Genomic DNA, 16,071 nt, shown 5'->3' with positions numbered 1-16,071 from the left:
TTTGGTGGTTATCTATTGTATCGCACATAAAATAAAATCTCACTTTCCCATGCTGACCTTTCTGTCCTGGGCCTCCTCCACTGTCAGAGTTAAGCCAAATGGAAATTGGAGGAACAGCACCTCATATTTCGCTTGGGCAGCTTACAACCCAGTGGTATGAAGATGGATCTCCCCAACTTCAAGTAACCCTTGCTTTCCCTCTCTACCTGTCCCTCTGCTACCATTGTCAGCCCACTAGTTTCACTGTTGGCCTGCTCAGTTTCACTGCTTGTATCCAACCGTTATCACCTCCACGGCCAACAATGGACTTTTGTGGGCTCCACCTTTCCTTGATCATCGTTGCTGGCTTTGATTTCTTCTTTGCATACCTTTCATTCAATTGTTCTTTGTACCTTTTCATATCTCTTGTTTCCCTCTCCCCTGACTCTCAGTCTGAAGGGGGGGGGTCTCGACCCAAAACCTCACCTATTCCTTTCCCCCCCAGAGATGTTGGATGACCCGCTGAGTTACTCCAGCATTTTGTGTCTATCTCAAAGAAAATGATACCACGCACACCTAAAATTGGAAGTCATAATTAGCAATAAAACAGGTCTTAATTGCCATTAATTCTATAGTGTACTGTTCTGTGTCTTTTTTCTTTTTTTCTTTTTTATTTTATATGGATTTATTGACATTTAATCTATTCAATTAGTTTAATCAATCTCTGTAAAGCACTTTGGTTCAAAGTGATTTTGTTTAAAAGTGCTATATAAATAAATATTTAAAAAAATAAAAAAATTAATGTATCTGCTTTAATCACACAACCAAATTGGCATATGGATAAAGGTAGAAACAAAGAACTACAGATGCTGGTTTATACTAGAGGTAGACACAAATTGTACACTGTGGACGGCTCGATTGTGATCATGTATTGTCTTTCCACTGACTGGTTAGAATGCAACATAAGCTTTTCATTGTAGGTACACAAAAATGCTGGAGAAACTCAGCGGGTGCAGCAGCATCTATAGAGCGAAGGAGATAGGCAACGTTTCGGGCCAAAACCCTTCTTCTGACAACGTTTCAGCCCGAAACATTGCCTATTTCCTTCACTCCATAGATGCTGCTGCACCCGCTGAGTTTCTCCAGCATTTTTGTGTACCTTCGATTTTCCAGCATCTGCATTTCCTTCTTTAACAGCTTTTCGTTGTATCTTGGTACACGTGACAATAAACTAAACTTCAACTCAATTGCTGGAGTAACTCAATAGATCATGTACCATCTCTGGAGACAAAGGATGGGTGACGTTTTGGGCTGTTGGTAATGTTGCCTGACATGCTCAGATATTCCATATATTTACCTTTGACATATAGATGTGCAAGGAACGAGGAATATGGACTATGTGCAGGTCAATAAGAGATGGACATTGTTTGCCGAAGGGCTTGTTCATGTGCTCTGTGTTCGATGTCCCAGTGTCATATTAAGTAACTTTTCCTACAGAATTATTAAACCGATATGCTCAACATACACACTCTGTTGGAATGTAAGTGAAATCCATTGGATGCTTGTGATTTGCTTTGTGCTCTCCTGCAATAAACTTGATGGGAGTCAGAAACTTACGTAACATCATGAATCAGTACCAGCATCTCCAAACTCTAGAAACAGCTGACAACACATTTCATTTCCTTTCGTCTTTAGAGGTACAGAGATACTTCGGCCCACCAAGTCTTTTTGTTTAGTTTAGAGATATAGCACAGAAACAGCCCCTTCCGCCCACCGAATCCGCACCGACCAGTGATCCCCTCACATCACAGGGAGAACGTACAAACTTCGTACAGATAGCAGCCGTAGTCAGGATCGATCCGGGCTCCGCCACTGCAACTCTACTGCTGCGCCACTGTGCTGCCTCATGTCAAGTCCACGCTAACTAGCGATCACCTCATACACTAACATTATCCCACACAAGGGACAATTTACAAGTTTATCAAAGCTAATTGACCTACAAACCTGTATGTATTTGGATTATGGGAGAAATCTGGAGCTCCCAGATATAACCCACACAGGCCAAGGGAAGAAAGTACAAACTCTGTAGTGACAGCACCCATAGTCAGGATCGAACCTGGGCCTCTGGTGCTGTAAGGTAGCAACTCTATCGCTGCGCCACATATATGTAAAATGCTTGTGAGAGATGCTTATCCTTCCTTCTAGCCATGTGTTTGGGATCCTTGGCGAGCATCTCTAAATTGGGGATTGCTCCAGTTTCTCAGAGTCACATCTAATTGCCTCAGCAATCTATTTGTCCAGCAGACCAACAAAGGGGCAAAACGATTTTCGATGTTCAGGGAACTGAGGAATATGATGTGCAATGCAGGGAGGTAAAGCTGAGGAAATGGGTAGAGCCAGCACAAGGAGCTGAGTGATCTATTCCTGCTTCTCTCTCTTGTGTTCTTATTAACCCAATACTTGACTTTTACCAGAAAATCACAAAAAGCCAGGAAATTGAAAGGGAAAGATTGACTGGTGGAGTAGACTTAATGGGCCGAATGACCTTATTCTGCTCCTTGAACTTTTAAACTTATAAAATTTTCCAAAACTGATGGTAGCACAGGTAGATAGAGTGGTCAAAAATGCTTTCAGTGCATTGGCTTTCATCGGTCAGGGTCTTTGAATAGAAAAGTTGGGATGTTATGTGACAGTTGTACAAGACGTTGGTGAGGCCATGTTTGCAGTGTGTATTCAGTGTTGCCACCGCGCTATAGAAAGGTCATCATTAAACTAGACAGATGGCAGAGAAGATTTATGAGGATGTTCCAGGACTTGAGGGCCTGAATGATAGCGAGAGGTCGGGCGGGCTAGGGCTTTATTCCTTGGAGTGCAGGAGGCTGAGGGATGATCCTATAGAGGTGTATAAGATCATGAGGGGAATACAAAGGGTGAATGCCCAGAGTCTTGTACCCAGAGTAGGGGAATCCATTACCAGAGTATATAAGTTTAGGGTGAGCAGGGAAAGAGCTACAACTTACAACTCAACCAACAGAGGCTGTATTTGTGGGTCAAACAAAGCATAAAATCTGACACGTGTAAGGATTCTGTCAGCGACATCATTTGAGGCAAATTTCACTTAGTGCAGTTAATTTGAGAGTTATATACACCCCAGGGGAACATGTGTGCTTTCTGAAGAAATGTCTCAACCTGAAACGTCACCTATCCATGTTCTCGAGGGATGCTGCCTGACCTGTTGAATTACTCCAGCACTTTAATCCTTATGGATGACTTACATTTGCACAAAACAAAATCTAGATTATGTAGTTTCAATATTCTGTTGTCTTGCAACCATCTCATTCAATCTTGAATTATCCACCTTGATATTGGTCAAATGTAAAACATCTCCCTTCAAGAGTCCAAAGAGAGTCAATAATGTTTAATTGTCATATGTACCAAAACTTTAGACTTTAGAAAAACAGCACAGAGCCAGACCTTTCGGCCCACTGAGTCCGTGCTGACCAGCGATCACCCTGCACACCAGCACGATCTTACACACTAGGAACAATTTACAATTACACCGATGCCAATTAACCTGCAAACCTGTGGATCTTTGGCATGTGGGAGGAAACCTGAACACTCAGAGTAAACCCACAAGGTCACGGGGAGAACGTATAAAATCCATACAGACAGCATCCATAGTCAGAATCGAACCCAGTTCTCTGCCGCTGTCAGGCAGCCACTGTGCCGGCTGGAACTATGAAATACTTCCTTGCATCAGCACAACAGGTTCCTTCAGGTGAAGTTGATCGTTCAATTGCTGTTTAAATGAGGAAATGCCTCACCTGCCTCCTGTTAGTTAAATCTAGAGAATGACTTTGCCCTTCACATTGCATAAATACTTCCATTTTTACTAAATATTCTGTGGAGTTAAAATTTAACTGGGATCAAATTACCATTGCAATCAGCCCACTGTTAAAATCAGGTCAATCCTGTAAATGCAACTGTGTTTGGTATTAATCTGCAAAGAAATCGGCCATCCTGACATTCGAGTTCAAGTTCAATTTACATTTATTGTCACATGTATCAATTGGTACAGTGAGATTTGAATTACCATACAGCCATACGAATAAAAAAGAACACAATACACAATAGAGTTTGACATAAACATCCCCACACAGCGGAATCAACGTTTCCCACTGTGAGGGAAGGCAATGAAGTTCAGTCATCTTCCTCATTGTTCACCCGTGGTCGGGGCCTTTGATCCTTCCGTAGTTGCCGCTACGGATGGCCCAATGTTCAGGCCCTCTCACCGGGATGATGGAACTCTGATGTCGGAACGGAAGAACACACTCAGCGGCTTGTAGTTTCCGAATCGGCCACTTCCTACGGAGACCGCGACTCCCAAAATCCATAGGCTGAGCTGGGCGGAGATTCAACATTTCACAACATTATATCTTTAGCTATTCCCTTATAAAACTTCTGCTTATGTAAATGAAACCTTGAGGGTATGCAGCGTGGATGATAGAAATCATGCATTAATATGACACCATTTTATTACAAGAAACATAACGCTTTTGCAGTTTGGGAAGCAAAGTTCAGCATGGGTTTTATAAAAACAGTTTATAAGAGTTTATATAAAGAGCTGCTGGGCCCATGTTGAGTAGAACTTTAATCCCATGAATAGCTTCATTGTTTTTAAGGTATATGATCTATAATTCATTCCAAGATGGCGCCCAAGCCAGGCGACTCTCTGAATGCCGGTCCCAGAAGTGGATCTGCAATCACCCATTACAATCGCTCCACTCTTTTAAACCTCTACTCCAACAGCATCATGTATTAATTTAACTATCAGACTATCTTTAACCGGATTTTACTGGACTTTATTGTGCACTAAATGTTATTTCCTTTATCATGTTCACTGTGGAGGGATTGATTGTAATCATGTATAGTCATGTGGACACAAAATGCTGGAGTAACTCAGCGGGTCAGGTAGCATCTCTGGAGAGAAGGAATTGGTGATATTTCAGGTCGAGACCCTTCTTTAGACTGACCCGAAACGTCACACTATCCTTCTCTCCAGAGATGCTGCTTGACCTGCTGAGTTACTCCAACATTTTGTGTCTACCTTCGATTTAAACCAGCAGCTGCAGTTCTTTCCTACCCATGCATAGTCATGTATCAGGTAATTACTCGATTGTCATCATGTATTGTCTTTCTTCTGACTGGTTAGCATGCAACAAAAAGCTTTTCACTCTATCTCGGTACATGTGACAATAAACTAAACTAACTATAACTATTTATCCATTGTGGTATTTCCTAAAAGGTGAGGTCTCTATTGTATTGAATTCTACAGTCATCTTAAGCACGGCAAAATTCCACACACATAATCTAATTGAGCAATTTTGTTTTAGGAATGAATATTAACCAGCGTAGCAGTCAGAGCTCGTATGTTCTTCTTTAACATGCTGCTTTGAGATCTCTTATGTCTACCTTTGGGAGCCAGCAATGCTTAATGTCTCATTTTAAAGGCCTTAGAGTCATTATGTCGAGATTGCTTTTTCTTTCATTCACTGATTACACCAAACACAGATAACTATAATATCCCAATTTAGCCTTATTAAGTTTTGTTAGTTCTATATATAAGGGTTTTATTCTCTGTAAATGTAACTTTGAGAATGTTTAGCCATGAGATAGAAATTATACAGCGTTGTTCCCTTCCTATTTGTAATTATTCTCATTAACATTAATGTGAGCTGCCCAGCAGGAGACAGATGAACTCGTGGGCTTAAAAACCATGGGTATCTGAATTTTTTATTTAATGTTATTAGTTATAAATTTTACATGAAAAGACCAACCATACAAATGCTGCTTTTATGAAATTACCCGTAATGTTGTGTCACTTTGATACAAAGTCCAACGCTTCAATAATGCCACAAAGTGTATGAGCTATTATGGTTAATAATCCCTAATGTTACAAAGAGTGCTATATATTTGTCTTTATATCCATGTTGCATTTTAAAGTAGGATTGCATTAGGTAATTATAACAATTTGAATATTAATTTGGGTCTTTGTATCATTACATGCTACAATGCACACCAGTTAGTGTTGATTTAAGGGGCAGAGAGGCTTCTGATTTCAGGCATGAATGATGAGGAGGTCAAGATATTGTTGAGCTGGTGAGGGCGCAGAGAAGATTTACGAGGATGTAGCCAGGACTCGAGGGCCTTAGCTATTGAGAGAGGTTGAGGAGGCTAGGACTTTATTCCTTGGAGTGCAGGAGAATGAGGCGTGATCCGATAGAGGTGTGTAAAATCATGAGAGGAATAGGCAGCATAAATGCACAGATTATTTTACCAAGAGAAGGGGAATCAAGAACTAGAGGACATACATTTAAGGTGAGGGGTGGGAAATTTAATAGGAGCCTGAGGGACAACTTTTTTTTTACACCACGGGTAATGGTATATGGAACGAGCTGCAAGAGGAGGATGTTGAGGTAGGTACCATCACAATGTTGGTCTACGTGGGCACAAAAGGTTTGTTTCCATGCTTTATGCCTCTAATAGGCAGTATCTGTACATTTTCTAGCAGCAAAGTTACTGAATGAGAATGAGATCTGAGTGTGGGTTACTCCTGCATCATTTTAGATTGAGAGTCACAAGGAACTGCAGTTGCTGGAATCTTGAGCAAAACACAAAGTACTGGAGGAACGCAATGGATCAAGCAGCATCTGTAGAGGGAGTGGACAGGCAGACATTTAGGTTTGGACCCTTCTTCAGACAGATATTTCAGGGTCGGAATCCTTCTGTCTGAGGAAAGGACCCGACCCAAAACATTGCCTGTCCACTAACCTCTACAGATGCTGCCTGACCTGCTGTGTTCCTTCATCTCTTTGGGATATGGAGTGGTTGGCATTCTCCACGAGACTTAGCTGGCTATTCCATTTCTGCTCCCAGTCTGGCAGACATCAGTTTGGAAGATGTTTTCCTGCGCTTTGGTTGTGGGAATGTCAAACGAACGAGTTAATAACAACTTCTAGGGAGCACTTGATAAGATGCCACACACGGGATTATTCAGAAAGTAGGAAATGTATGGATTTGGAGTGGAAACACCTTTGAGGTTTACACTAATAATTAGTTGGGAATTAACGACCCTGATGTAAGACGCATACTAGGATTGGTTAGAAACCGGTGTCCCCAGGAGGGTGTGTTGAACCTCTGTACTTTTTTAATGCTTGCATGAAGGAAAAGGGAGTTCACAACTAAGAGGGTTAAACAGCTGGCTTGAAAGAAGCAGCCTGAACAATGGATATAACAACCTTGTCAAATATCCACCAAACCATAATCCAGTGGTCCAGGGTGTTTTGTTGTCTTATGTAGCAAAACAGAAACAGTGAAATTATTACTTTTATGTACGTATAGAAATACAATGTGCAAATAGGCCCTTCAACCCATCGAGTCCACACCGACCAACAATCACCAGTTTGCTAGTTCTATCCTACACAAAAGGGATAATGTAAAGAAGCCAATTAACCTATAAAACTTGACGTCTTCGGAACATGGAAGGAAGCCAGAGCACCCAGGGAAAACCCACACGGTCGCAGGGAGAACAGGAGTTTTGTTTGCGTCTGAAGTCTATGGTGATTTCCAATGTTTTTGAAGTATTAAGCTGGAGGTTGTTGTCTGCGCACCATTTGACTGCACTGTCCACTGTTTGATGGTATTGTGATTCGTTGTTGTCTGAGATGAGGCCAATTATTGTTGTGTCATCTGCATATTTGAAAATTTTGACTGGGCTGCATTGGGATGTGAGGTTGTTGGTGTAAAGTGAGAAGAGCTGAGGTGACAAAACGCACCCGTGGGGGGCTCTTGTGTTGAGAGTCAGAGGGTTGGAGAGTTTTTCACCCACCTTGACTCTTTGCTGTCTGTTTGTCAAAAAGTGCAGGATCCAATGGCACATGGCTGGGTGAATGCTCATGTCCAACAGTTTATTATAGAGTTTAATTGGGTGTATGGTGTTAAAGGCCGAGCTAAAGTCTATAAACAGGATGCGTGCATAAGTGTTCGGTGATTCCAGATGATGTAGGGAGTAATGAAGAGCTAAGTTAATAGCATCCTCAACAGACCGGTTGGCACTGTATACAAATTGGAAAGGGTCCATGATGGGGACAGTGTGTGTTTTCAGATGGTTGAGGACTATGTGCTCAAAGGCCTTCATGGCAACTGATGTTAGTGCAACAGGTCTAAAATCGTTCCGAGAGCTCACCTTGGAGGACTTGGGCACAGGGATGATGATAGATGATTTGAAACACTGCGGGACTCTACATTGGCTGAGGGAGGTGTTAAAGATGGAGGTGAACACAGGAGCCAGCTGAGCTGCACAGTAGTTGAGAGCAGCGGGGCTGAGGTCGTCTGGCTCTGCCGCTTTTCTTTTATTAAGATTTTTGATAACGCTCTAACTTCCTCCTCAGAGATGGTGAATGGTGCTGAGTTAGGTGGAGGGGGAGGCATGGATGGCATTATCAAAGCGTGCATAAAATGTGTTCAGTTTTTCCGATAAATCCGGATCCTCATCTGGGATGGGAACAGGCCGTTTTTTGTAGTCCGTCAGCTTCTGTAGATTTTTCTCTTGAATTATGAGTTTTGAATTGTTATTCCAAATTCTTTCAATAAGCTGTCTTTGCCTTCCGTATTGCCGACCTGAGTTCATATTTTGCTGTTTTGTACTGATCACTGTTTCCATTTGTGTAGGCTGCATTCTTCTTTTTTTGAAGAAGTTGTATATCCTTGTTGAACCAGGTTTTACCATTACTGGGTATTGTGACAGTTTTGTAGGGGACGCACGGTTCTTCACAGTAGCGGACGTGTGACGTCACCACATCAGTGTACATGTCGATTTTGTTGCCGGATGCATCGAGGAAGAGGTCCCAGTCAGTGCATTCAAAACATCCCCTTAACGTTTCGATGACATCCTCTGACCAGGACTTAATGGTTATTGTTTTGGGCTTGATGGATTTCAGTTTTGTTTGTATGCGGGGATGAGCAGCAACATTACATAATCGGATCTGCCCAATAGAGCACGAGGAAAGGCACGGTAAGCGCCAGTGATGTTAGTGTAACAATGATCCAATATATTGAATAAAAGCTTTGTGCTTCAACTGTACATTATTAAAATGTTCCCACTTTGAGGAATTATATTCTGACATCACTTCAGCTGTAGCATTTGGGGTATTTAATTGTTTTAACAAAGAATACCTATTTAAATACAAAATTGGAGCAAAACTTCAATTGGTGGAAGATTTACATAAGCCTCCAAGTAATAAAAAACTCTATGTAGCAATGTTACAAAATTCTGAGATTTAAAAAATCAAGTCTGCAATTTATCCCATCAGATAAAGCCCAACAAGAAGTTTAATTTGACACCTAATTCACTTTCATATCTCAGGTAATAAAAAAATTATGGCCATTTTCATACTCGGAAATTAGCATCTTGTTCCCTATTGATTTTCTATGGACATAATAAAAAAGCTGTGATCATGGACAGTCAAAAGCCCATAACCTTCTTAAAAAATAAGAGAACTGAATGAAATTTTCAGTTATCATAGATTGAACCATTCTGAAACAAATATAAAATAATCTTACTTGGATGACCTGAAATTAAAGCATATAATTAGTTAGTTACCCAAATACCTAATTTCAAACTTCAATTACTAGATCTAAACATCTATCCATTTCTTAATAAATGATTAACATTTTTAAATAGCCTAAGTGTCCAAATAATATTCACAAATAATTCACAATAAAACATGATTTTTAAATCTCATTTACATCAATTTATAGGCCAAATGGAAGGAATTTAGTGTCCAATTGCTGTAAATTAAAGTCAATTTAAATCAGCTTTCTAGTGGGATCCTGTGAACGCGCTGGTTTAGAACGTTTACATTGCAGTGGATTTGTGCCCTCAAATGCCCAGAAAAATACTGCGGGATATAAAGAGCCCAAAATGAGCTACTCGCTATAGTAAACTTTATATACAGGGTTCTTAAGAAGCCCCTTTTAATGTAAAAATAAGATACATACCTTTAATTGTTTGCTTTATAAAACCCTGGGGCTGCGAGAGGTCGCGGGTTTAGAGAGTGATTTTTTAAACTACTATAACTATTATACAAGGCCATAAAAACTAATAATACCTTTTGCGACGGGGTCTTTCAGCGATTTTCCGTTAATGATTTACTAGGCTGAACATTTTCGATTGCAACAGCCTAGTAAAAATCGCGTTTTAAACCCGCCCCCTCTAAACAGCGCCAAAATCACGCACACGGGGCTGGGACAGATTCTCAATGACGATTCAGGTAGGTTTTGTAACATACCTACTCTAAGGTACATCGATAGAAAAGGATGGGAGGGATAAGTTCTACGCACAGGCTAGTGGGACTAGTTCAGTTAGCAATTTGGTCAGCATGGATGAAATGGGCCAAAGGATCTGTTTCCGTGTGATAGATAGATAGATAGATAGATAGATAGATAGATAGATAGATAGATAGATAGATAGATAGATAGATAGATAGATAGATAGATAGATAGATAGATAGATAGCCTTTTATTGTCATTCAGACTTAGTCTGAACGAAATTGCAGCAGTCATACATATAATACAATACAATAAAACAACAATAAACACACATTAACATCCTGGAGGCAAAAGTCTTAGGTCTGCAGTCTCTTCCCTTCTCTTCTCCCTCTGCGCTGGGGCGATACCCCCCCCCCCCGGGCGATGTTAAAACAGTCCCGCGGCCCAAACACCGCGGCCCGGGGTGGTTGAAGCTGCCGCCCACCAGTCCTGCAGAAACAGCTGCTGGCCCGTGGCCGAACCCCGGACTCAGGCCACCGCCGCCAGAACACCGTCCCAGCCACGCTCGCGTGAGTACTGTGCCGTCTTCAGCCTCGGGCTGGGCCGCCCCGACTTGGGCGCCGAACCTCCCCCGGACCGGACCGGGCCGCCCCGACTTGGGCGTCGCTTCTCCCCCCGGACCGGGCCGCCCCGACTTTGGCGTCGCTTCTCCCCCCGGACCGGGCCGCCCCGACTTGGGCGCCCAACCTCCCTCGGGCTGCCAACGCCGCACCTTCCCGAGCTCGGCCGCTCCGACGGGAGCCTCGTTCCATCCTCGGGCTGGCCGTCCTCACGGGAGCGTCCCAGCCTCTTCCAGCCCTGAGCCGGACCACCCTCACGGGAGCGAGCTCAGAGCGAGTCCTGACGGTGCTCTGCCTCCGGAGCCTCGAGGTCGTCAGCTCCATTAGGCCTCAGCGCAGACGGAGGCAGAGAAGGGGAATACGACAAAAAGGTCGTATTTCCCCGCAGGGAGAGACTGCAAACCCCCGTTTCAAACCCCCCCCCCCCTAACACAAGCTAAAACCAAAAAACTAAACTAACCACACAAATAAACAACATAAAAACACAAAGACAACGGTACCGCCGGTAAGCCGCTGCAGCCAGAGCCGCGCCGCCACTCCGATACAACCCCTATGACCCTAATATTCCATGCCCATATTAGAAATAATAAACAAAGGGTACTTTTCCCGCTCTGCCGTTCTTGGGTGTTTTAGTAATAATATTTGGCAGTAGGCAGGATTGGCGAAGATGGCATTGAATCCCATCTCCAACTTGAGCCTACTACCGGTCACATAGTTCCCTCTCCTCCCCTTTTCTGCATTCCGTACTTTGTGGCTCCCTCATCCGGCTTCGGTGCCCACCCACCGCTCTCTGTCCCATCACACCTTTTGAGCAACAAGAGGAGATGCCACGCCACACTAGTCTGGCCATGTCTTCCTTTCCCACCACCCATGGACCAAAACCATGATACCAGATGAAGCAGCAATTCAATTGCATTTCTTCCAGTCTAAGCTACAGACTACAGTGTTCACAAAAACATTGTTCTACCTTGGAGGAACCAAACACAAATTTGGTGACCGTTTATCCAAACCCCCGGCGCTCAGTACACAGGGGTGTTTCATTTAATTCAGTTTAGATCAGAGATATAGCACAAAAACAGGCCCCACTGGCCACCGAGTCGGCGTCGACCAGCAATCTCCACACATTAGCACTATCCTGCACACTAGGGATAATTTACCATTTTTTTCCTAGCCAATGTGCCGACAAACCTTTGGCGTGTGGAAGCAAACCGGAGCATCTGGAGAAAATGCATGCAGGTCATGGGGAGATCATATAAACTCCATATAGATAGCACCAATGGTCAGGATCGAACCCAGGTCTCTGGTGCTTAAGGCAACAACTCTACCGTTGCGCTGCAAGGTCATACCGAGTATCCTGCTTTATGTCACTATGTACAGAGATACTGCATGTCCCACTGAGTTACTCCAGCATTTTGTGTCTACTCTTGTCTATTTATTTGCCCTTTTTTTAAAAAGTATATACACTGTGGTTTTTTGTTGTTGTTTATTATGGGTTTTACAGAGTAATATGTTTACATATCTGTTGTGCTGCTGCAAGTAAGAACATCATTGTTCCGTTTTGGGACATATGACAGTAAAACACTCTTGCCTCGTGAATGGGGCCACGTTACATGTACAAGATGCACAGAACAGCACAGCACAGGAACAGGCATTTTGGCCCACCATGTCTGTGCCCAACATGATGCCAAGTTAAACTGATCCCCTCTGCCTCCACATGAACCAAGTGCCTATCCAAAAGCCTCTCAAACTGGGCATTCCAGACACCCACTCTTTGTGTGTTAAAAAACCTGCTCTGCACATCACCTTTAAAAAAGCAAGGCCACCAGCATAATCAAGGCTGTCGTAGCCACTCCCTATCCATCAGGCACGAGGTACAGAAGCATGAAAACACATACACATGTGAAAACACATATCTCCAGATTCAATTTGTCTCTCCAGAGATGCTGCCTGTCCCGCTGAGTTACTCCAGCATTTTGTGTCTACCTCCAATTTAAACCAGCATCTGCAGTTCTTTCCTACACCTCCAGATTCAAGGACAGTTTCTTCCCAGCTGTTATCAGGCAACTGAATCATCCTACTAACAACTAGAGAGCGGTCCTGAGCTAGTATTTACATCATTGAAGACCTTTGGACTAACTTTAATCGGACTTAACTGGATTTTATTTTGCACTAAACATTATTCTTTTGATCATTTATCTGTACACTATGGATAGCTCGATTGTAATCAAGTACCTGTATAGGCTTTCCACTAGGTTATCATGCAAAAAAAAATGTTTTCACTGTACGAAACTAACTAAACTAAACTACACTAAACTAAACTTTTCTCCTCTCCTCTCACCTTAAAGCTGTGCCCTCTAGTCTTTGACATTTCCACCCTGGGTAAAAGGTCCAATTGTCTACCTTATCTATGCCTCTCATAATTTGATATACTTCTGTCAGGGTCTCCGCTTAACCCCTGATACACCACAGGGAAAAATAATCACGTTTGTCCAGCCTCCAGGCATCATTCTGGTAAACCACTGGCAGTGTCTCCAAAGCCTCCCAACCTTCTGCAATGGGGTAACCAGAACTGCATGCTATTCAGCTCAGTTTAGTTTATTGTCACATGTACCGAGGTACAGTGAAAAGCTTTTGTTGCGTGCTAATCAGTCAACGGAAAGACAATACATGATTATAATTGAGCCATTCACAGTGTAAAGAAAGTGTTGAGTGATTGTAATATATAGATCTGCTTCTGTGGCTAGCACGCAAATAATCACATAGGTTAAGCACCATATTGGAAGCATCTTGGATGCTATACTGCAAACGTGGCCTAAACAAGTTGATAGAGAGTTGTAGAGTTTTAGAGTCGTACAGCAAGGTATTTCAGGATACAGTAGGTGTTATGCTGAGGTTAAGGAATTAAGTGTATCCAACTGCATGGCTCAGTAGTTACAGAGGGCTCTTGGAGCTCCCTGGTGTGCAGTAGTGGAGCAGAGGTCAGACATGGAACATTGAATAGCACAACACAGGAACAGGCCCATCGGCTGCAATGTCTGTGCCAAATATGATGCCTACTTAAACAAACCCCTTCTGCCTGCACGTGATCAATTTCCTACATTTCCTGCATATCCATGCATTGATCTAAACACTTCTTGAACACCACTACTGTATCTGCTTCCACCACCACTCCTGGCGGCATGTTCCAGGCACCCACCACTCTCTGTGTTAAAAAAAAAACGTATCCTGCACATCTCCTTTAAACTTTCTCTCTTTCACCTTAAAGCAATGCTTTAAGACATTTAGTTTTGTTATGTAGTTGACATTTTTCACCCTGGGGAAAAAAAAAAAGTTTTGACTAACTATCCTGTCCACTCCTGTCATGATTTTATAAATTTACATTGGGCCTCCCCTCAACCTACGGCATTCTAGAAAAAGATCCAACTTTGTCCGACCTCTTCTTGTAGCAAATACTCCTTAATCCAGGCACCAGCAATCAAAAATCATAGCATTACTTTTCATTCAACCTATAAAGGTTAAAGTGAAAATGACTGTGCATTGAAATGCATGAGTGTAAAACTAATCCATTAAAGAAAGTAGACTCTATCAGTCCTATCTGATATCATTTGCACAGCATTTATCAAGATAAACTGTGATCAACTGTGCCAGTTGATCGAATGAATAGTGCCTAATGGAAACAAAAATATCAAGGATAAAATAAATTTGATATACCTCTGGCTGTCAATTTACTTCCCTCAATTGGTTATAAGGATAAGGGGGAAGTCTTTTACGACTGAGATGAGAAAATCATTTTTTACACAGAGAGTGGTGAATCTGTGGAATTCTCTGCCACAGAAGATAGTTGAAGCCAGTTCATTGGCTATATTTAAGAGGGAGTTAGATGTGGCTCTTGTGGCTAAAGGGATCAGAGGGTATGGAGAGAAGGCAGGTACAGGATACTGAGTTGGATGATCAGCCATGATCATATTGAATGGCGGTGCAGGTTCAAAGGGCCGAATGGCCTCTACTCCTGCACCTATTTTCTATGTTTCTGTGTTTCTATGTTATTTTGTCATCAGTTTATACTTCCATAGAAGACTTAGGAAGTTCGGCATGTCCCCAACAACTCTCACCAACTTCTCCAGAAGCACATTACAAAGCATTTTATCGGGATACATCATAGCATTGTTTGGGAACAGCTACATCCAAGACCTCAAGAAATCGCAGAGAATTGTGTCTGCACCCAGACATACACAAACTTTCCATTGACTCCATCTACACTTCACGCTATCTCGGCAAGGCCACCAGCATAATCAAGGACAAGTCTCACCCTGGTCACTCCTTTCCCCTATCAGGCAGAGGTACAGAGGTGTGAAAATACACACCTCCAGATTCAGGGACAATTTCTTCCTAGCTGTTATCAGGCAACTGAACCATCCTATCACCAACTAGAAAGTGGTCCTGACCCACCATCTACCTCTTTGGAGAATCTTTAATCAGACTTCACTGAACTTTATCTTGCACTAAATGCTATCCTGTATCTGTACACTGTGGTCGGCTTGATTATAAGCATGTTGTCTTTCCGCTGGCTGGATAACAAAAACGCTATTCACTGCACCTCAGTACATGTGACAATAAACCAAACCAAAATCTATCGGTGTTCTCACCCTTACAAAGATCCTCACACGATAGAAGCTGGTATAATTTATGTCACGTCAGGATAAACTTGAAATTCATCCCCAGACCAAAGGTTATGTAGAACACCCAGTTTCACAAAAGTTCATTTAAACAAAATTTCAGAAATAAAATAATCTGTTTCTGTGCTTTGAGTCTTGTGGTTAGCGATACTGTTCTCTAACAAATTTTACTACAATATTATTATTAAATTTTACAGTTTGGCCCCAGTTGTAGTATTGTGCCCAAATATATCAAACCCCTTTATTGTTCTTAATGCCTCCCTTAGATCACTCCTCAACCACTGCAATGGGTTTCAAAGCCAAAGAGAAGTCTTGAATAAAAATTGATCTGTCTTAGACTTAATTTCTCTGCCATTTCAAATGTCACCAGGTATACTTAGCAATTTTAATCTGCAAAATTTCCACATTTGAATCCACAATTTTTCCTTCCTTTCTTCCTTCTAATTTTTTCCTTTTCTTGTTTTTCC

General features: G+C 42.3%; 1 protein-coding gene across 1 annotated transcript in view; it reads left to right on the top strand.

Annotated features, from left to right (window-relative positions):
* Nucleotides 1-1,634, top strand: part of LOC129700835 (multimerin-1-like) — a 47,020-nt gene extending 45,386 nt beyond the window's left edge. The window contains 1 exon segment of the mRNA XM_055641578.1: nucleotides 1-1,634. Within this exon segment, the coding sequence (XP_055497553.1) occupies nucleotides 1-30 (30 nt within the window). The 3' untranslated portion in view covers nucleotides 31-1,634.
* The last annotated feature ends 14,437 nt before the right edge of the window (nucleotides 1,635-16,071 follow it).

The sequence above is a fragment of the Leucoraja erinacea genome, chromosome 1 (genome assembly GCF_028641065.1).
Source record: "Leucoraja erinacea ecotype New England chromosome 1, Leri_hhj_1, whole genome shotgun sequence".
Classification (NCBI taxonomy): domain Eukaryota; kingdom Metazoa; phylum Chordata; class Chondrichthyes; order Rajiformes; family Rajidae; genus Leucoraja; species Leucoraja erinaceus.
This window is presented reverse-complemented; position numbering and strand designations above follow the sequence as displayed.